Source organism: Micropterus salmoides, unplaced genomic scaffold (genome assembly GCF_014851395.1).
Source record: "Micropterus salmoides isolate LMB-PRFRI ecotype aquatic unplaced genomic scaffold, ASM1485139v1 Ms_hic_scaffold_21, whole genome shotgun sequence".
In the NCBI taxonomy this organism is placed as follows: domain Eukaryota; kingdom Metazoa; phylum Chordata; class Actinopteri; order Centrarchiformes; family Centrarchidae; genus Micropterus; species Micropterus salmoides.
Genome location: NW_024041262.1, coordinates 23,251,048 through 23,271,595, shown reverse-complemented (window position 1 = coordinate 23,271,595; position 20,548 = coordinate 23,251,048). Strand labels below are relative to the sequence as shown.

Sequence of the window (20,548 nt, the reverse complement as noted above, 5' to 3'; positions counted from 1 at the left end):
TTGCAAATGATAATAACAGAACAAGAGTGCATATTCTATTATGCTCTATATATAAACTTTTCCAGCATTGGTTTACTCAGTTACCCCCAGATTTTCAGGCACTAAAACAAACCTCTTGCTGTGATTATATGAATACAAATTGTATGTGAAATCAGGCATGCACATCTCATTACAGGTGTGTGTCTGTGGGCGCACAGTACGTGTATTTTTATGCTCCCCGATGAGAAACACAGCGATGGATGTTATTTCACACCCCCACAGAGAAAGACACGCACATGGCCGCTCTCAGCAGTGCAGTTGGATGCACCCACATGTTCTTCTCTCTCGCGCACAGACAGCACACACATGCTTTCTCATTCAGAGGCGGGGGTGGAGAGCACAGGGAGAGGTGGTGGTGGTGGTGGTGGTGGTGAACATTGTGCTCTGAAAGGGAGACGCAACAAGTCGGAGATACGGGAAGATGCAGGTCTCTGGAGAGAGAAACAGGGTGAAAATGGTTGAAACAGAAATTCAGCAGAGGATGTGATGATGAAGCGTGCTGTACGTGAGAATGTGCGAGCGAGAGGGACAGTCAGGACCCATCTGCTCTATTATTCCTTTTATTCTGCTAATCCCTTTTCTCCTCCTCCCTCAATGGCTCTAATCATCCTGTCTTGTTATTGTCTGCTGCCGCCACCTCTCACCTACAGTAGGAGAGAGCAGAATGTGTGTGAGCCACTACCTACTGAAACATGTCTGAGTATTAAAACCTGGCTTTTAATACATTTAAACAATTTACAAATTTATGATATTGTTTGCTTAGGGCCCTTTTTGACAAGCCTCATTTTGGTTACAAAACCAGAATTACCGGTGTGAAAACAAAACCATAGTCCAACGAAGAGCATGGTTTGGTTCGTTAAACCAAACCAAACAAACTAAGCTGTGGTAGCACATGTTGGAGAGGAGGAGACCGGTCTGGTACAACAAGTACTCGACAAAATAGGTTATTTGTAAGTGCCTCCCAAAAACTACGAGCATTTCCTATACCAGTTCAGTTAAATCTCAAATTATCTCACAATTTATTTGGTTTCATATGGGACTCGAACGTTGTTCTCCTGTGTGAAAGTCCTCTGTTTGAACATCCACCTCCTTACTTTCTCTTTCGATTTATAATCAAGCGGGAAGCTTCCGACCTGAGAAGCGAGGCCAACGCGGAAGTCCCTTAAACCTGCGCTCTATCAAACGGCCAGCAGGGGGCGAATGTTCTGGTTGAAAAAAAAAGTCCGGCTCCATTAAAAATAATGGTAAAATGACGCTACTTCTTACCTGATTTATTACCTCAGTAAACTCTTTGCTGATGAGTTTATGGTCTCAGTTACTAGTTTCAAGTCTTCTTCAACACAGCATTCATTTAGTAAATTATGGTCCCATTTAGAGGAAAATAGACCAGAAAGCAGAGTATGTTTCAGGGTGGGATTATCTGTGATTGACAAGTCGTTACCGTGGCGACCTGTTAGATTGTTAGGAGTTGGCTGTTCACTTTCTCTGGTGAGTACGTTTAGTTTTAAGACTCTTGTTCGCTAAACAAAATTGTCAGCCCCTGTTAAAATGACAGTTAACGTGAATTACAGATGCACCTAGCTAAGCAAGCTAACTAGCTCCACACACGACCGTTAGCTCCACCGTCTCATCCAAATATGGTCACATCCGGGTGATGTCACGATGACTACGTCCACTTCTTATATGCAGTCTTTGTTTATAATACATCACTCGACTTCTTGCTTTGCTACCATCGTACGGCCACTAGAGGTCACTGCCACAATAAACGCAAATATGGTTCGTAATAACGTGCAGCACAAACGACGTATTTATAAACTATAGGGAGACGCAGATCATTCAGGTGACGATGACAGCACGTAGGTATATCATGCAATGTGAAACTTATACTGACCATATCTAATGTACATAATTTTACAAAAACCTTGGTTCGGACTTTCTAGTGTGGAAAAGGTTGCAATCTTTCAATCTGCAATTACAATCAATCAGATAGTTTTAATTAAAAAATTCTGCCAATTTAAATAAGGTTAAATCTCTGCTATTAGCGCCGCCATCTACATAAAATTCTAGAAATTTAAAAAAAGCTCTTTTCTGTGTGCCATAAAGGTAAAATAAAGAAGCAGAAGTGCGTCCTCTGCAAATGAGAAAATGCTTTGTCGTGTACAAGAGTGTGTGTGTGTATGGATGAATTAATGTCCTCTTTCACTTGACTGTGTTTTGGGTGTTTTTGCCATTTGGTACAATGACTCACTGTCACAGGTGAAACTAATCTGTTTCCATTGGCGCAGAAAACCCAGCATGCACTTCTTTCAACTGGCCGACCTGTTCAACCGTCTTTTCTTCATATTGCATCAACACCCTTTCCTTTCCTTTCTATTTCCTTTTCCTTTCAGTTTCTCTCAGTTACATATTTTCTTTTGTTTCCTTTCTTTTCCTCTGATCCTCTCTCCAACTTTCCATTCTTTACGGTATTTTCCTGTCCTTTATTTTCCTGTCATTTATTTTCCTGTCATTTATTTTCCTTTAGTTTCTTTTCATTCCTATTTATTTCTTTTCTTTTTTTTCCTCTTCCACTTTATCCTTCCCTTTTCTTTTACTTTATTTTCTAAGTCTTTCCTCTCCTCTCCTCTTTCCTTTCTTTACGGCATTTTTATTTTATTTCTGTCCTTTATTTTCCTGTCCTTTTTATTTTCTTTTAGTTTCTTTCCCTCCTGTATTTTTCTTTGTTTTCCTCTCCACCTTTATCCTTCCTTCCTTTCCTTTCTTTTTCATTTCTTACTCTTTCCCCTCCTCTTTCCTTTTCTTCCTTTCTCGCTCATATCATTGTAGATAATGTTCTGCCATCTGAGAAGGATCAGCTTTGTCTTTTTTTCTCCTGCTCTCTCCCCTCCTCTGTCTCCTCACTCCTCTAGCTCTCCCCCACCCCCCACTCTCCAGCTCCCCTCGACTTTGTCTCTGTGTAAAATGGGATTCAGGCAGGCCGGCAGTTACCAGGCAACAGGCTACATGCTCATTGGCTCGGTCTCCGCCTCCCTTTCTCTCTCTGGCTCCTGCACGGGGTTAACTGCTGTTATGTACTGTTGGTTACTCATAGCGTGGTCTCGGGGGGGTTCGGCATCCAGCCATTATTCTATTTTCAGGCTGAACTTTTGCATGGGTGCCGCCTGGTGAGGTAACAAGTGGAATTGCCATGTTACCTCACTACGCAGATGAAGAGACACTTTGGTGTTGTTGCCTGGAGCATCTATCATCTCTTAATGTGACAAATCCCTTTAAAAACACTAAAATAATGCATACAGTGCATTGTAAGGGATAATTTAGAAGAGAATGGGATTAGAACTACTGAGCAATGTGTATAGTAAGCATTGTCAGTCTTTCAAATACAGCAAATACACACATATTTATGATTTGCTGTAATATATCTTCATGTTATATTCTGTAGTTGAAAAACAACAGAGGTTTCCAAGAAATTACGTAACAAACAGATGAAAAGAACTGCTGATGGTTACACAAATAAAGATTCAACATCTAAAAAACAGGAATAAATCACTAATCCCATGATATTGTTTAATATTATATTCATGTTAGGATTCAGCACCCAGCGTGTTATGGTCTTTTTTCAATAAAACAGTACTGAAATAAATTAAATTTTTGAAAGGTTTTAAAATGGTAATAAAATAAAAGAAGGCAGTTAGTAGACAAGAATATAAGATAAAAACTAAAGTCAACTAAAATTAAACGTTTAAAAATGGTAATAAAGCAGTAATAACAAACACAAAAAATTGTAAAAAGGGGTTAATAGACAAGAATATGAGGTAAAAACTAAAAAACATTGGGATAAAACCAAAAATATAAATGTACTGTTCACTTTTTGCATAAAGACACGTGTTTTGCGGGAAACACACAAACACACACACACACACACACACACACAGTGAGAGTAGTTAGCAAGAAATGGAGCTTCAGTCGAAGGCAGACAGAAAACCAGCAGCTCGTCAGAATCCTCATTTACAAAGATGTAAAGGCGTGTTTCTAATGAGCGATGTGCACCCTGCACAAAAACATATATTCTGAGACATGTCAGTGCTCAGTGTTTCAGAACAGGCTTTAGTCTTCCCGCTCACTTTCTTATCACCAATTTCTAATTAAAGGTCGAGTCTGTTTATTCCAGTTAACGTCTTTTTTCTTTTTGTTTTTGCCCGTCATTCCCCACAGTTATGATTACATTGTACATACGAAGTAATTAACCAAGTACCAAGACGATCAGACAGGTTGTGAGCAAACTCACAGTATAGATAGATTTTGAAGGTGAAACAGTGATAAATAATAAGATAAATACAAATTAAGAGGAGAAATACATAAACACATTTTCATCCTCTAAACATCAATATAAGTGTAAAATTTATTGGATAGAGACTTTAGATAACTCCCTTGTAAATTGGCAAGTACAATGTTTTTATTACAGATAATGAAAGGTGGTCAAGTTATCCTTTAACATAGGCTAGTACGCGTTAACACATAAAGGAGCATTTAACTCTAAAGAAGTGAAAGAAAACCATTAATTCAGCACCACAATAGTAGAGAAGAGTATAGATGGTTCAGAAACCAGCACATTTCCATTTTTTCCTATTTGCATAAAAAACAAATAGCATATCACTTCACCACCAGAGAGATCATGACTCTAGCTCTGTCACCACGTCTTCACCATCAGTGCCTTTGAGAGCTTTAGATTCAGAATAGGAGGAGGGAAGAAAGAAAACGAAACAGGACCAACCTACAATTTAGACCAGCTTTAGGCGAGGCAGTTTTGTTTATATGGCACATTTCCAACACACAGAGGCAATTCAAAATGCGTTACATGGGCGAGGAAAAGCATTAGAATAACATTTAAAAACAAAAAGCAATAAACAGGAATAAAATAAATTAGGATTTTAAAAACTTGAAGTGAAAATATAAATGGAATAGACCAGATATACAGTTATAGTGCACAGTTTGTAATAAGTGCCAACAAATGAAATAAAAGTGCAGTGGAGAAACCAATCAATCAAAGGCAAGAGGTCATCCATCTGTGTGTAGTAGCTAAAAGCAGCTATTCAACAATATCATAATAAAGTTAGTTTTTTTTCTGAATTATACCAAAACATATGTAGTTTATTAATATATCGCTTACCAAAAAAATCGTTAAACACGGTGGTCCGATCTGCCTGATATTTCTGCTGTGCTTATTTTATGCGCTGTGTGACTTTCCTCCACATCTCACCGCCGGTCGGACTAGTTTTGGGTAAGCTTTTATTTTCTGTGAGCCAACAGTTAAAATGGGTCTCCAACCTAACGCTAGTGAAAGAGTATGTAAGCATTTTAGATTAATGAGATTTATAAACTTGGAAATAAGATAATTAATGTGAAGCAGGGGGTTTTCTAACCGTATGTTCCTTAAAACAAACATTGTGATTGGTTCTGTAAGACAACAGTTAACAGCAAGGGTTTGGATCAGATAGTAAGAATAAAAAATTTAAAAAATATATTGTCAATATTAATAGTATTGTTTTCTTTATAATTAACATTATTGATGTCTCACCGCAAAGCCCATTGTTGTGGAGCTTTCGATTGTAAAACACAAACTACCTCAGCAGATGGAGTTGACAAGGAATAATAGACATTCAGATTTCTTTCTGAGCATTTAAAGGACTTCTCCTCAATTAAGATTGCGATTATCTGTTGTGTTGATGCGTTGTTAGGGATGGTTAGCTCTATTAATCCTTGTTTCTACTAATTTAATTAAATAAAACTTATTGCATCACCCTGCCACCATTCAAACAGACCCACCTTTTCAAGCTTGCATTCCCCACTTAACCTCATTCCCTTCGCTCCATGTTTTGTTAAAATAAAACTACTTTTCTTTTTTCTTTTATAGATCCCTACCCTTCTTTCTTTTCCCTCCCCTCCATTTAAAGATTCATTTTTAAATAACAAGACTTGTTTACAATAATATGTATCACTGAAATGATTTCACCCTGTGCGTTCACTCTGTAAAGTGTCTTTGAGTACTTACAAAAGTGCTTACAAGTTTAATTTATTATTTTGTTGTTATTATTATTATTTGAGATTTAAACTATCCACAAAAGTGTCCACCTGATTTTCTTAGGAATTGGAATCTCTCCCTTTCTCGGTGCTGTAAATTTCTGTTGCATGAAACAATAGTCTTTCTCACCTCTATGAGGTTCAGTCAGCATCAAGAGGAGGAAGAGCAACATGCATCTGGTTTCAGAGAAGAGTTGCCCCCCTGGGTAAAGATGCCCTTGTTTTTCACCTCGAAGCTGGAACAAGATGGATGGTGTCACTCTTTTGCTGTGGTACTTTTTGATCAAGGCGAGTGGACGGCTTCTCAGGAGAGTAGGAGCAGAGCACAGCGAGGGGAAGACACACAATTAAAGCTTTGAAGGCAGCTTCTGTAAATGTCTTGTGCAACAAAGTCTCTGCCAAGACACCAGCAGTTGGACGGCGATATTACTCATGTGTACTGTATGAAATGAAAGTTTCCCAGTAAGCGTGTGAAATCTGTGGACCTCTTGTCCTGTGCTGTTCTTTGTGTAATGAAGTGAGAGGCAAATGGACAGGATGAATGATGATGTGTTTATTCGCGTTGCTAATTAGACGGGACACATAAGTGTTGATTTTTATTTATTTTTTGTCTGCATAGCGACGAGGAAGAGCTGCGGAAGTCGTTTTCTGAGCTCGGGGACAGCCTGTGTGAATCCAACGCCTCCAGATCGATGAAGCGGGTGGGCAGCAGTAAGAAGCCCCTGACGGACGAGACAGAGCCGTCCGGGTCGCTGCTGTACAAGAATGGATTCCTGGTCCGCAAAGTCCACGCCGACTCGGACGGCAAGAGAAGTACGCCTCAGACCTTACCCTTCTTACATCTTGAGTTGCAAAATTCATGCTTGCCCTTTTAAAAAGAAGCTGACAAAACAATCTCACCTCAAGGTCCATTTAGTGATCGTCATCAGCAGATAAAGTTTGCTCAGTTGAATAAATCCATCTTCTTCTAATTAAAATGCTGCAGTACACATCTTCAGTAATACTGTGTGTCATGCTTGTACTGTGCCGTGTGTTACCACTAGTACATAGTGGTAACACGTAACGTTCAAATTCAAGGTACTTGTACACTCCTTGCTGTAGATTAAACTACCCAGCTGGATATAAAGAAGTTCAAATGAGCTCAGCCTTAAATAAACAGGAATATTAACACAGAAACATCAGATATAATAGTGAAACACTGACAGGGAACATTTTTCTGCGCCATAAGTACTTTTACTTTGATGCTTGAAGTACAGTTTGCTGATAATACTTAAGTAAGCTTTTGAATGCAGGGATTTTACTCATAGTGTAGTATTTTTGCAGTATAGTATTGCTACATTGACTTAAGTACAAGTTGTGAATACTTCTTCTATTAAGTATCAAGACTATTATAGATTAACCCAGATCAAAGGTGAGAGTAAGGAAGCTGCCGTTATTGCACTTCCCTTAAAAACCTGCATAACACTATAATGCATGTGTAGGGTTTTACTTTTCAACTGCGTGTTAGCAGTTTTGACCCAGGAGATCCCGTAGAAACTGTTTCATTAGTCACAGAAATGCAGCTGAAACAAAGCTTGTAATCTGAAATACTTGAACAAAAACACAGTTTGATGTCTTTTTAACCTGCTAGTCGCCAAAACCACACTGACTGGTGTGTGTTGTTAGCTGCACCAACAACAAAGTTCATGTCAATGAAAGACAAGGAAGAATTCACAAGCATCTTTCACTTTGATTCATTCTCCATTAAATCCTCATCTTCTGAGCGGCATGTTGACAACCCACCAACCAGGGAACGCTTTTCCAAAGCTAGTGTCAGAACCAATTTCACACCAGTATTTTCAGACTGAATAATTTCCACATTGGCTTTCTATTTGTTGAAGAGGGCAAATGCCAACAGTCATCAACCCAAACATCTCTGCTTTCACTGTCAGTGTGAACATGTTCTGTCCGACCCATGAGAGAAAGTGTTTGGTAAATTGTGGTTAAACCCAGTAAGATGCACATGCCCCAAGCAGCTTAGCTGGAGAAGGACTCTACTGAGCATGCTCTGTGGGCTCCATCATAAGAATCCCCTGCCTTGATGTTGTGATTATCTTCAAATACACCCTATTTAATGTTTTTTTCTTGCCACTTGGACTTGGGCAGTACAGTTTTTTAATTCACACAAAAGTTGGATTTAATGAAGTGGAACTCCAGTCAATACAAGTTTCCAGACTATTTGGCTTTAAAATTCACGTGTTTTGTATTGTTTCTTAATCCAAAATTTGGGGAGAGGTCCATTGCATATGTTTATGACCTGCAGGTGTAATGTTAACACTTTGTCTCCTCCTCACAGCACCAAGAGGGAAGAGAGGGTGGAAGACCTTCTACGCCATCCTAAAAGGGCTTATTCTCTATTTGCAAAAAGTAAGTCACACAAGTATGTGTAAGGAACAACTACTGCTTGATATTTATTATTCAACCTTTAAAATAACACTTTACTTTCATGCCAAACAAACAATAGGAGAATCTTTACAAAATGTTCCTTCTGTATCACGTCACCTGCCTACACGTAACCCCGAAGTGCCTTTTACAAAATATCACAGCCAAAATAACATATTAGCAGTGACGAGTCATCAAGCAATCAATCAAAGGAAGTTACTTAAATAAGGCCATTTCCTGTTGACGTGTCTAAAAAGTGCTATGACATAATCCAGGTCCCGGCACTGTGCAGAGGAGCCATACGGACTTGGCTTTGGTCTGTATGGCTCAAGTGGATGTTATATTTATGAGGCTGTAGTGACGCCGTAGATTTGTTTTGTTGGGCTCGGTATGTCCGGTCTGGATAGACTCTGTCTTGTTTATTTGAATCTAAATTAAATCGACATTTTTAGGCTCTAATTTGTCTCGACAAAAATGCTGTCCTTCTGCTGTGTTACACAACATTTAAGATCTGAGAATCTGAGAACTCTGGCTTCTTTTGAGTATCAGGAAAAAAAGTGTGGATTTGTTGTTGTTGCTAAAACTTTTTATATTATTATATTGCTATTGTACCAGCACTAGTAATTTCAAACTATACCCACTTTAAATTACTTTATAGCAAATTTACCCTCATCGAAGAAGAAGTTTTTCTGTACATTATTTGTTGTTATGATTATTTTATTTCTGGTGTGAAATCACTGAACTCTAAATGTAGAGTCTTACTTTCAAAATCTCCAGTCATGGAAATTCATGGAAAATTCTTGATACTTTCTCTTTCTATCATGGAGGGAGTTTGTTTGTTTTTTTACTATGTTTCTGTTTCTTCTCTTTGGTGTCAAAATATCAAGTGAGGTATTGGAAATAACTTGTTTTGGTTACAAATGAGCATCTGAAATAATGTTATTCCATAGAAGGAACATAATCACCCTCCACTTTCTCAGATTATCAGTTTTCTTCAGCATGGTTGGTTGCAAACAATGCAATGCTAATGTTTGCAACCCTTTACCCTCTCGCCACTTCTCCAATAAAGTATGTTCTTAGTCAGCTCAACAACTTTAATAAGTAATAAGACCCCTTGGTGGTAATCATACATTCATTTCTTATTTATATTTGTCATGGCAGGGGGAATACAGGCCTGATAAACAGCTATCTGAGGAGGACCTGAAGAACGCCGTGTCCATCCACCACTCTCTGGCTATGAAGGCTTCAGACTACAGCAAGAGGCCCAACGTCTTTTACCTGCGAACTGCTGACTGGAGAGTCTATCTCTTTCAAGCACCGTGAGTCCTGTTTTCTTACTGAGCTGAAATAATATATAAATAACTTTGCAGTTATCCACACCTACAGTATACAGCATGGGTGCATGGACAGTTGCACATTATCTGCAGCAGACCTTAAAATTTAAACCAAATCCAATGTGAAAAAAATCAACTTTAATTAAACCCAGCAGCAGAGATGGACCCTTGTCTTATCTTGAGTCACAGTTTGAGCCGTATTTCTCTTTCTGGGCTGTAGTCTCGGTCCAAACGACAGTATGCAGTCAAAAGTATGTGGACATCCCAGTCTTAATGTTAATTTGTGTACTTTTTGGTCTGGAGCAATTTTTTGATGCCTGAAAATGTGATAAAATTTGCACTTAACTTGGCTAACAATGTAATAAAATGTCCTGACTGATATTGTAATCATAAGAAAATCCGTGATTGGATCCCCCTATCATAATCCCCGTGGGTGCAATTGAGTAAAAGTCTTTCTACTTTTAAATTTACTTTGTATTAAGTTCTAATTTTTTCTTAATTTCAAATGTGATTCATCACCCTTTTTGAATGCAGACATTTCATAGGATCAGGCATGGCAAAGGAGACACTTCATTCAATAAGAATCACGGTTAACTCAGTTGAAAAAGAATATTTCATGACGATTGAATCGACTGTTTTGCCTCCATCACTTGTGTTACGTTAGCCATCTTCTGCAGCTTTCCTGATGGTGTCTAATTCATGATCCACTCTCGTCTAATGGACAATCCTTGCATAACGACCAGTCATTGTCATGTTTAATCATGACAGCACCTCTGTACAGAAAGCCAGCTCCATAAAGAAGTGGTTTTCTTAGTTTTGTTTGGGAGAACTTAAGCTCAACCTTCAATGATGCTCTTGTGGCTGAATGGGAGCAAATCCCTGCAGCCAGGTTCCAACATCTGATGAAAACACTGAACCTGAAGAGTTTTAGGAATGACATGTTCAGCAATCACATATGGGTGTAATACTATGGTGTCCACATACTTTCGGCCGTGTAGTATATCTGTAGTTTGTCGGCAGAGTATTCAACCTCAGCTGACAACATGCAGAGCCAGCTGTGCACATGTGCAGAACTCATGCTGCTCAATGCTACACGCACATGTTGAACAGGAGGTACAGTGAATGTTAAGAGTGAGGTGGAGGTGTGCATGTGTGTGTTATCAGGATCCAGGAAGTGGCACATGAGTGGCCACATGTTTCAGCCCCCAGGAGGACAGGCTCTGTGCTCCAGTTGCAGCTTGCATTTGTCCCAGATACTGTACCCCTCTCTCTATGTCTCTCTCCTCTTTGTCTCGCTATATCTCTCTTTCTCTCTCTCTGTCTCTCCCCGGGGATTTAAGCAAGGCTGTCTGATTCAATCTGATATTTCTCATGGGCCCCTAATGGGTCTGTTAGTGTAAAACAGGCCCTTTTCTCTCATGCATTAATTGGGTGCAAAATAATTTTTTTATCAACAGCAAGGCTGCATTCTCTGACAATTATCCCTTTGATGTCGTAAGCTAGCCATGTGCTGATGTGGGCACCATGTAGAGGAACTGATAAGTGTGTTTGCGCCTACTCGTTGTGTTTTGGAGTTTAAGATCTGTTTGTAATTGCTTTTGTGTGTTTTCTGTGCATGTGTGTCTATATGTGCGCATGGTGTACTCATGTGTGGGCGTGTATTATCCGTCGCAGGAACGCGGAGCAGATGCAGTCTTGGATCACACGGATCAACGCGGTGGCCGCCATGTTCTCAGCCCCTCCCTTCCCAGCAGCCATCGGCTCCCAGAAGAAGTTCAGCCGGCCGCTGCTGCCGGGGACGATGTCCAAACTGTCTGAGGTATATATTAATGTTAACAGCTATGTCCTGAAGGGGGCTGAACCTGATCTGAGTCAAGTCCAGCATCCTGTGAAATTCATTACAGCAAGCCGATGCAAATCTTTCAAAGTTGAGAATAATGATCGGTTCTGTTTCAAAAGGAGCTGACACACATCATTTTTCATAACATCATGGCAGAGTAATTAGAATTAAATTTTTATGAATAAACACTCCAGTTAACGCAAATGTAATGTATTGCTGGTGGCCACTAGTGGCTATGAATGCAGGCATTTCATTTCACATTTAATAAGTAACACCAGTAGACAGGCTGATAGCAATGAAAGCCATGAGTGAATATGAGCTCAGTAAAACAATCTTTTTATGCCTCAGAGTCGGAGGCATAATGTTTTCTGGTTGTTCGTCTGTCCCATTCTTGTGAAAGCCATATATCAGGAACACCTGGAGGAAATTTGCCTCTGTGACTTGTGGCCATAACTCAAGAATTAATATTTCACAGTTGGTGATACATTGACTTGGTGACACTTTGGACCTCAAAAAACCTTAACAAATATGTTTGCAGCCATAACTCAAGAACTGATTGGGATTATCATAATGTCATAATGTCCTGGGAAAAAAAGTTTTCAGGCCACCATAGCTCAGGAAGGAGAGATAGTGACCATATTTCACAGTTGGTCAGACACTGAATAGGCACCACTTTTGACTCAGTAGCCATAATTTAAGAATTAATTGGGCGGTTACAGATTTCACACACATGTTAACTGGGAAGACACAATAGGTAAACAATAACTAACACAGTACGAGCGCTCCTCCGTCCGTCCATTCTGCCTTTAACTTGTTGCCTCATTCTGATTTGCAATCGTCGTGGGATTAACGTGACTGTAAGCAAAGTATTGGAGCGTGCTTAGCTAATCATGATGCTGTGAGTGAGTTTTACTACGGCTTATAGAGAGGAGAAAACACGTACACAGGTGGCTGTGGGGGTCAGTAATGCAGTGTGAGTAAAATAGGAAAATCATTTAAAAAATAGAAATTGAAGAAGTCAGGTGTTATAATTTTCTCCCTCATGATGTCAGTGTTGACCTTATGCTTACAGGAGGAGCAGGTAAAATCCCATGAACATCGATTCAGATCCCTCGCCACTGAACTGACAGAGTTGCGCTCCTACCCTCCTGATCGCAAGGTCAAAGGGCGCGAGTTGGAAGAGTACCGCCAGCGAGACGAGTATCTGGAGTTTGAGGTGAGCTGGACTCGGACAAAGAAATAAATGGGAAAGGCAGTGAGGCATTAAATCATTATTACAGTGCTACAGCTCTCTCAGTTGTCCAATGCTAAATGTCTTCTGACTGTCTCTCCTGCACACTCACACTTTTATAGAAAACACGGTATGCGACTTATGTCATGCTGCTGCGAGCTAAGATCCGGAGCGGAGAGGATGACCTGTCTGTCTTCGAGTCCCAGCTCCTGGAGGACAACGGGCTGCAGAGGGCTCACTCCAGCCCCACGCTGCAGGACAGCAGCCAGGCCAGTCAGATCAGCCAGGCCAGCAGCACCAGGGACGGTGGCAACAGCAGCAAAGCCAGCGGCTGCAGCAGCAAGGTTCGACAGGAAGGCCAGAGACACAGCTACCGACAAGCCGTCAAGAAGTGAGACGGGGCGGGGGCGCCGGGAGCGGCACAGCGTTGCACTGCCAGCGGCAGGCTGTCTCCCTGCAAAGGTTTTTATTTGAGATCCAGGAGGGTTTGGAGCTCTGCTTGAAGGGGGAGCAGGAGTGAGGGTCTACTCCACGCCCTCCCCCAACCATGACGCCCTACCCGGCACCCCAATCTTCTCGTCTAACAGAGGAGGGCTGGGAAACACCAGCGAGGATGTTGGTGCAGGAGGTGGGAGGAACGGCTGGGAGGTCACAGATCTGCAGAGACGAGGTGTCTTTGAGAACGCACGCTGGGTGCAGCAGCCGACTGTACTGTGCAGTGAGATAAAGAGGGTGCTTATACATTGAACAGGGCACCAGACAGGACATCCAGCATCTTTTTTTCCCCCTTTTGTTCTTTCAAGGCACCTCTCCCGCCACGTTCTCCCACCTTTTTTCTTGACCACTAACTCAGTTTTGGGACCAAACGCTCGTTTTAAAAACATCCCATTTTAGACGATTTGATTTCACTTGAATTGCTACCGCCACTCTGATTTGAAACGCTGTAATAGTTACTGGACTAGTAAAACATTACAAGGTCTTGGGGAGCCATTACACTCCAGCTCCTTATTTTGCCACATCACCGTGGTGTGTTCACATTCCACACAGGACCCCGGACATTACAGCTTCTAGCTCCTGTACGTTTTTTGACGGATCTTGGTACCAAGTTGAATCCACAGACTGTGCACAACATGTTATGATGGAGTGTTGAGGGTGTGGCCAAAGAATACAATACGATGAGGTGGTGCAGCTTGGTGCAGCTCGTCCCTCCTCTTTTCTCTTGTCACTGACGGCCAATTAGACGCAACAACGCCAGTAGAAGTTCACAGTCCTCCTGATGTGCAGCAATGTAACCGCATCTCATCAAGAGTGGTCTTTTTTTGCTCTATTTGAACAGGCGATCTCTTTCCAAGTTGCTTTCGCTTCTGTCCCGTGGTGTGCTTCTGTTCTCTTTCTATTTCTCGGCTGAAAGTTGTTTTATCCAGTTATCCGCATGCCTGCATCCAGCACAGCTTGTTTTAGGCCTTTTACTACTTTGAGGGCAAAACTGAGAGCAGCAAAGTTGTTCTCTGGGGTCATGTAGTCCTTTTTCTCATGCCGGTGCCATAACCAACGTGTGTAATCTTTGTCTGTACTTGTAGTCTCTCATTTATAAACCCTATTTCAACACTCACCAGGCAGACCCTGAATGTTCTTGTTTTTTCAATATTTTTACAGTATTTTACAGTTGTTTGTTGACGTTGAACCTATCTCACCTGTGTGTGTCATGTGTACGATGAATTATGATATTGAAAATATAAAAGGAATTATGTAACCCACACTCTTTGTAAACCTTCAGGATATGTTGTATATAATGCTCCATCAGCTGTCCGCTTATATTGTAGGATATATGACGGTATATTTACAATATATTCAACACACTGTTGTGAAGATGCATTAGATGCACTCAAAGTTGACATTTTCTTCTTGTAAGTCCCAAAAGCGCTACACGATAATCATGTGTTGTTCACTTTTTTTCTTACATGTTGGTAATAATTCAGCACAATATTAGTAATATAGTAACGCCTGTGTACGTATCAAAGATTAGTAAGTGATTGCAGGGTGTTTGAGGCGTGGTTGTGGCGTGTGAGGATTTCAGCTACCGTGGGAAGTTTTCCAAAGACAGCGCATGGTTTGCTATGACCTTATAGCATGATTTTAAAGGGATCAGGGTTGGTACTGTTGTCAGAGATGCATGAAAAATGTGAGGAATTAAAAAAAAAAAAAGAAAAGAAGAAGTGTGAAATGAAACTCCTCATTAAGGAGGGTGTGGGCGGACTGATTTAATTACCATATCATGTTTGGAACATTTGATTTTGGTAGTCATGAACACGTCATAGCGTTATTGATGTATAGCCATTTTCTACTCAGGCTTTAAAAATGACACCTTGCGCAGCTGCAGTGCCAGTGTCCGACCAGCAGGGAGAGCTGTCAACGATCAGTTTATTCAGCCATAATCACACCTGCTGCACCCGCAGTGAATATGCATGGAAACACCCACTCACCTGAAGATGAGGATGGATACTGCAGGGCTAAATGAGACGACACTTGCGTATATTAACTTTGGATGTCAAGTCTGTTTGAGTGTGTGTTTACACGTCCGTCTTGCTGAATGTTGGCGTGTGCATGCTGTGACTGCGCCGGCTGTTCAAAAGGAGCCAGTTGTGTGACGCTTCTTCCATACAGCTTCAGTTTCCATGTTGTTAGCTCTAAATGTGTAGTTTGAATTTGATTTTTAGAACAGATGATTTCATATTCAGGCTTAAGCATATCATAGTGTTTGCCTCTTAATCACGTTCTGCCTGCAGTTAAGAGCTGAAACAGAAAGCTCATCTCATCCTCTGCTTTTCTTGTCTGCACTTCCCATCTTTCTTTTCGTTCACACGTCAGTCATTTCACTGATATCTCTTTATTGTCTGGTGGTTTTTAAAGAACATTTATGTGGATACTGTGGCCACAGCTGACATCTAACTTGACATTATTGCTGCAAATTTATTTATAATGTTTGAATCTGCTGTCTGTAATGTGGCCAAACTGTCAAAGAACAGCCAGTTGAGTGCCATTCATCTTCCTCTCAGGGGTGGATGAGAAGTTTTGATTCAGAAAGTCCTGATTCATTTTTGAATATGCAGTTACATCAGATAAATACCAATATTGCATACATTTTAAAGCACTTTTCAGATTTTATCCTGGAATCTTAAATATATTTTTATTCCGGGGAATAAAAATATTTTTATTCCAGACTAAGCAGTTATCATGTATGTGATCTTTTGACTGACATTTTGACATTTTACACACGGCTCATCCCTAACAAGCAACCACAGCCTATACATATAGCACAAATGTACACATTTGACAAAAACTAAAGGTCCCCACAGTAGCTGTTCTGGAGCTTTCGAACGTTTCATACGATCTTCCTCGGAACACAGAGTTTATCCAGTTTTAATGAAAATGTAGTTGTTGAGCAATTTATTGTTTTTTTCTCATATCTACATTTATCAAAAGAAAATTCATCTTCACTGACTCTTTTTTTTATAAGCATCTTGTCATTATTCCCCTTTCTCTAATCAAAATGCCAAATATTAGCTCCATTTTAGAGTGTTGGTTAGACAAAAGAAGCAATTTAAAGATGATGCTTTCCCGAAAATTGCATTTTTCATTATTTTTACACGTCACAGACTTGACAATTACTTTCTGAAAATAATCAGCAGATTCATCAGTAATGGAAATAATCACCACAAAGATAGTTCTTGATTTGATTTTAAGAACTGATATTGGATCATTTAACTTAAAAATAATAATAATTATATATAATAATTTTCTGTTTCTTTGTGTGTGTGTTTGCAACCCCTGTGTTATATATGATAAATAAACGAACCTTGAACCATGAAAATCAAGATTAATTGGAACATTTTTCTTTTCACCCAGTTCCAGTAATTAAAAAGTAACTGGAGACTGCACTGAAATAACACCCCAAACACAGATTGTTAACTAAATAAAGTGCAATAGTGTAATCCTACTGATAAGTGTTATCGGCACAGGCTCAATACGCTCCATAGCCTACAGTACGGATGCAGGTCTTCAGATCCTCCACCTTGACAAAGCCCCCCCACACACCTCATCCCCGCCTGCTCTCTCCATGTGTTGTCACCACTCACATCAAAGAGCAGCTGCAGGATCTCCGCGGCACTGGTTAGCATAGGAATAGCTGGTACCCCTTGTGACGGCTCTGTGAAGTCACCCTGTTGTACTGTGTTCACAGCGGTAGAATACCTCTGTTAAAGCAGCAGTGCATGCCTGCGGCAGTTTTGGGCAAACTGTCCTTTAAATGTGCACTTGTGCTTTTTCCATCTCTGCCCACGAAAGCCTCATTTCTGAATGTGACATGTAAATAAAGCATGAGATATTATGGCCTGCTGTTCATTTATATTATGGTTAGAGTATTAAAGGAAGGGTTAATATATAAGGTATGTCAACATTTCTTTTCCTGTCCTTGAGCTCATGGTCATTTTTTTCTATCAATGTGAATGAAGCAAATGGCTATATTTAACGCTGTTGTATGCTGTTGTGTTTTAGAGTATCGAGCCAGCTCATACAAATCTTTTGACATGTAAAGGTCTGATCTGATCCATCTCAGTGTTTTTTAGGCTGGTGCAGGTAAGGCAATGTTCATTTTATGCTACACATACAGTGAGCTACATGTGTCACTGCCTTGTTAAAACTCACCAAGGAAAATGTTGTTTGTGAGCTTCTCATTTTGGGAGGCATAGAAGATGACAATAAAAGTGTTTTGGAAGCTTAACTGTGTCTGAACATCATTGTGTGTGGAACATACCAAAGTATATTTACAGCAGGTAAGTACATTTCTGAGCTCCACTGCATTTATTTTACAGGTGTGTACTTTGCAGATTAAGATTTTTAAGATTTAATTTAAGATCTTTACCAGCTACAACATTTGAATGCTGATCACGTGTTCAAGTATCAGCAATAATGACCCAAACATTTTTATTTCTGGCAACAAAAGTGAGGACACCCCAAAGTGAAAATGTCCAAATTGGGCCCAATTAGCCATTTTCCCTCCCCGGTGTCATGTGACTCGTTAATGTTACAAGGTCTCAGGTGTGAAAGGGGAGCAAGTGTGTTAAATTTAGTGTTATCGCTCTCACTCTCCCTCATACTGGTCACTGGAAGTTCAACATGGCACCTCATGGCAAAGAACACTTTGAGGATCTGAAAAAGCACGGTGGCCAATACCATACAGCGCTTCAACAGGACAGGTTCCTGCCTCGCCGTGGTCGACCACAGAAGTCGAGTGTACGTGCTCAGCGTCATATCCAGAGGTTGTCTTTGGGAAACAGATGAGTGCTGCCAGCATTGCTGCAGAGGTTGAAGAAGTGGGGGGTCAGCCTGTCAGTGCTCAGACCGTACGCTGCACACTGCATCATATTGGTCTGCATGGCTGTCGTCCCAGAAGGAAGCCTCTTCTAAAGATGATGCACAACTGCAAACAGTTTGTTGAAGACAAGCAGACTAAGGACATGGATTACTGGAACCATGTCCTGTGGTCTGATGAGATCAAGATAAACTTATTTGGTCCAGATGGTGTCAAGTGTGTGTGATGGCAACCAGGTGAGGAGTACAAAGACAAGTGTGTCCTGCCTCCAGTCAAGCATGGTGGTGGGAGTGTCCTGGTCCGGGGCTGCTTGAGTGCTGCCGGACCTGGGGAGCTACAGTTCATTGAGGGAACCATGAATGCCAACATGCACTGTGACGTACTGAAGCAGAGCAGGATCCCCTCCCTTCTGAGACTGGGCTGCAGGGCAGTATAACAACATGATAACGACCCCAAACACACCTCCTGCTAAAGAAGCTGAGGGTAAAGGTGATGGACTGGCCAAGCATGTCTCCAGACCTAAACCCTACTGAGCATCTTTGGGGCCTCCTCAAGCTGAAGGTGGAGGAGCGCAGGGTCTCTAAAATCCACCAGCTCCGTGATGTCGTCATGGAGGAGTGGAAGAGGACTCCAGTGGCAACCTGTGAAGCTCTGGTGAACTCCATGCCCAAGAGGGTTAAGGCAGCGCTGGAAAATAATAGTAGCCACACAGAATACTGACACTTTCAGAACAATTTTTATTTAAACACACATTGTATTGATTGTATTTTGGCCAGATTAAACTGAGAAGATCTAAGAAATTGCTGTTGGGCCCCAATCAAACGTACCTACAAAAATATTTTTTTAGGAATATCTACAAAGTAAGCACAATATAATCCAAAATACAGTATAATAAGGTGTTGAAATTAAACTTTGGCACTTTGTTGATATTGTGCTTTGGTGGTGCAAATTCTCACATTTGCCATTGAACAATCTAATATTAAAAGCCAAGTGATACACTGTTAACCTGTTTTGTTTTTGTCTGAGCCCCGGTAGGGTGTCTGTAGAGCAGACATGTTTTACATGTTAATCTTTTGGGACTTCAGGGCCACATAGACTTGAGTAAATTATCTGAATTCTTACTCCAACCAATGGTGTTGTGACTTGTTCTGTATGTGATAGATCGAAATTCTCAGAAGGAATTTAAATGGTGAGTTTAGGAAGGCTGAGTTTTAGGATGACATTATCTATTTAGACTTTAGATTCCTGAACACTCTGTGTGGCTAGAATGAAATGTCAAAATAATATCCTAATTTAATATACAGTCATAGTTTACCCTCGTTGCTACTTAAGGTTCAAGTAAGGCTTAGCAAGAACATGACAAACAAACAGTGGTGGAAAATAACTAACTGCATTTACACAAATAGGCTACTTTATTTACTTTAAATACACATTGGTGATACTTTTATGCCACTCTCAGAGAGTAATATTATATATTTTACTCCATTATATTATTTTGACAGATTTAGTTAATAGTCAGATGTGGATTATTAATACAAATTATAATCAACATATAAATTAAATGTATTATTAAACTGTCCAGGTGGCTATTAAGTAGCTAAAGCAAACAATAAATGCTCATCATATAAGCTGTTTAACCCTATTTAAAGTGGCTACTGTCTGAATTTAATAACCTGATGGTGGAAGGAATAAAATATTTGGAGTAATTATTTCTGTATGTGTGGGTGCATATATGTATGATTGCTTTTAATTTATTACATTTTCATGTGTGTATATCTGTAAGTATATGCTCATGTATTGCTTAGCTTTAATTTATTACAGCCAATAGAAGGAGAAAATAATTTAGCTTAGGCTATGCCTTGGTGCCAAGACCTGCCAACAATGTTAGAAGAAAACAAAACCGCCCACATTTCCTGATACATGTACCACTACACACCTGTAGACCACTACTGACCTCAGAAGCAGCTGCCCTGCAAACCCCTTACTTCTCTCTCTCCTAAAATATAATATGAAGTTTAGTTTTCACTTTCTTTTTCACTTCTCATTCTTTGGGGACTGATGTTGATTTAAAATACTATAGAGATAATAATGGTAATGTTCACTCTGGCTTCCCTCAAGGAAACATAGCGGAAGTTTAGCCAGTAACAGTCATTAACAACAACTTAAAGTTTCACGTTTCACTTTGTATCACTCACCATTCATCTGTGTGAGGCTGTGTGTGTGTAGCAAGGGTA

At 40.3% G+C, this 20,548-nt stretch overlaps 1 protein-coding gene across 5 annotated transcripts in view; it reads left to right on the top strand.

Moving 5' to 3' along the window:
- Nucleotides 1-17,723, top strand: part of LOC119915998 (PH and SEC7 domain-containing protein 1-like) — a 78,273-nt gene extending 60,550 nt beyond the window's left edge. For all 5 annotated transcript variants that reach the window (XM_038735823.1, XM_038735824.1, XM_038735822.1 and 2 more), the window contains 6 exons: nt 6,737-6,930; nt 8,453-8,523; nt 9,700-9,857; nt 11,547-11,691; nt 12,785-12,928; nt 13,066-17,723. In XM_038735823.1, coding sequence (XP_038591751.1) covers nt 6,737-6,930; nt 8,453-8,523; nt 9,700-9,857; nt 11,547-11,691; nt 12,785-12,928; nt 13,066-13,338 — 985 coding nt within the window. In that variant the 3' untranslated portion in view covers nt 13,339-17,723. The remainder of the gene's footprint in view (nt 1-6,736; nt 6,931-8,452; nt 8,524-9,699; nt 9,858-11,546; nt 11,692-12,784; nt 12,929-13,065) is intronic.
- Nucleotides 17,724-20,548: the final 2,825 nt, after the last annotated feature.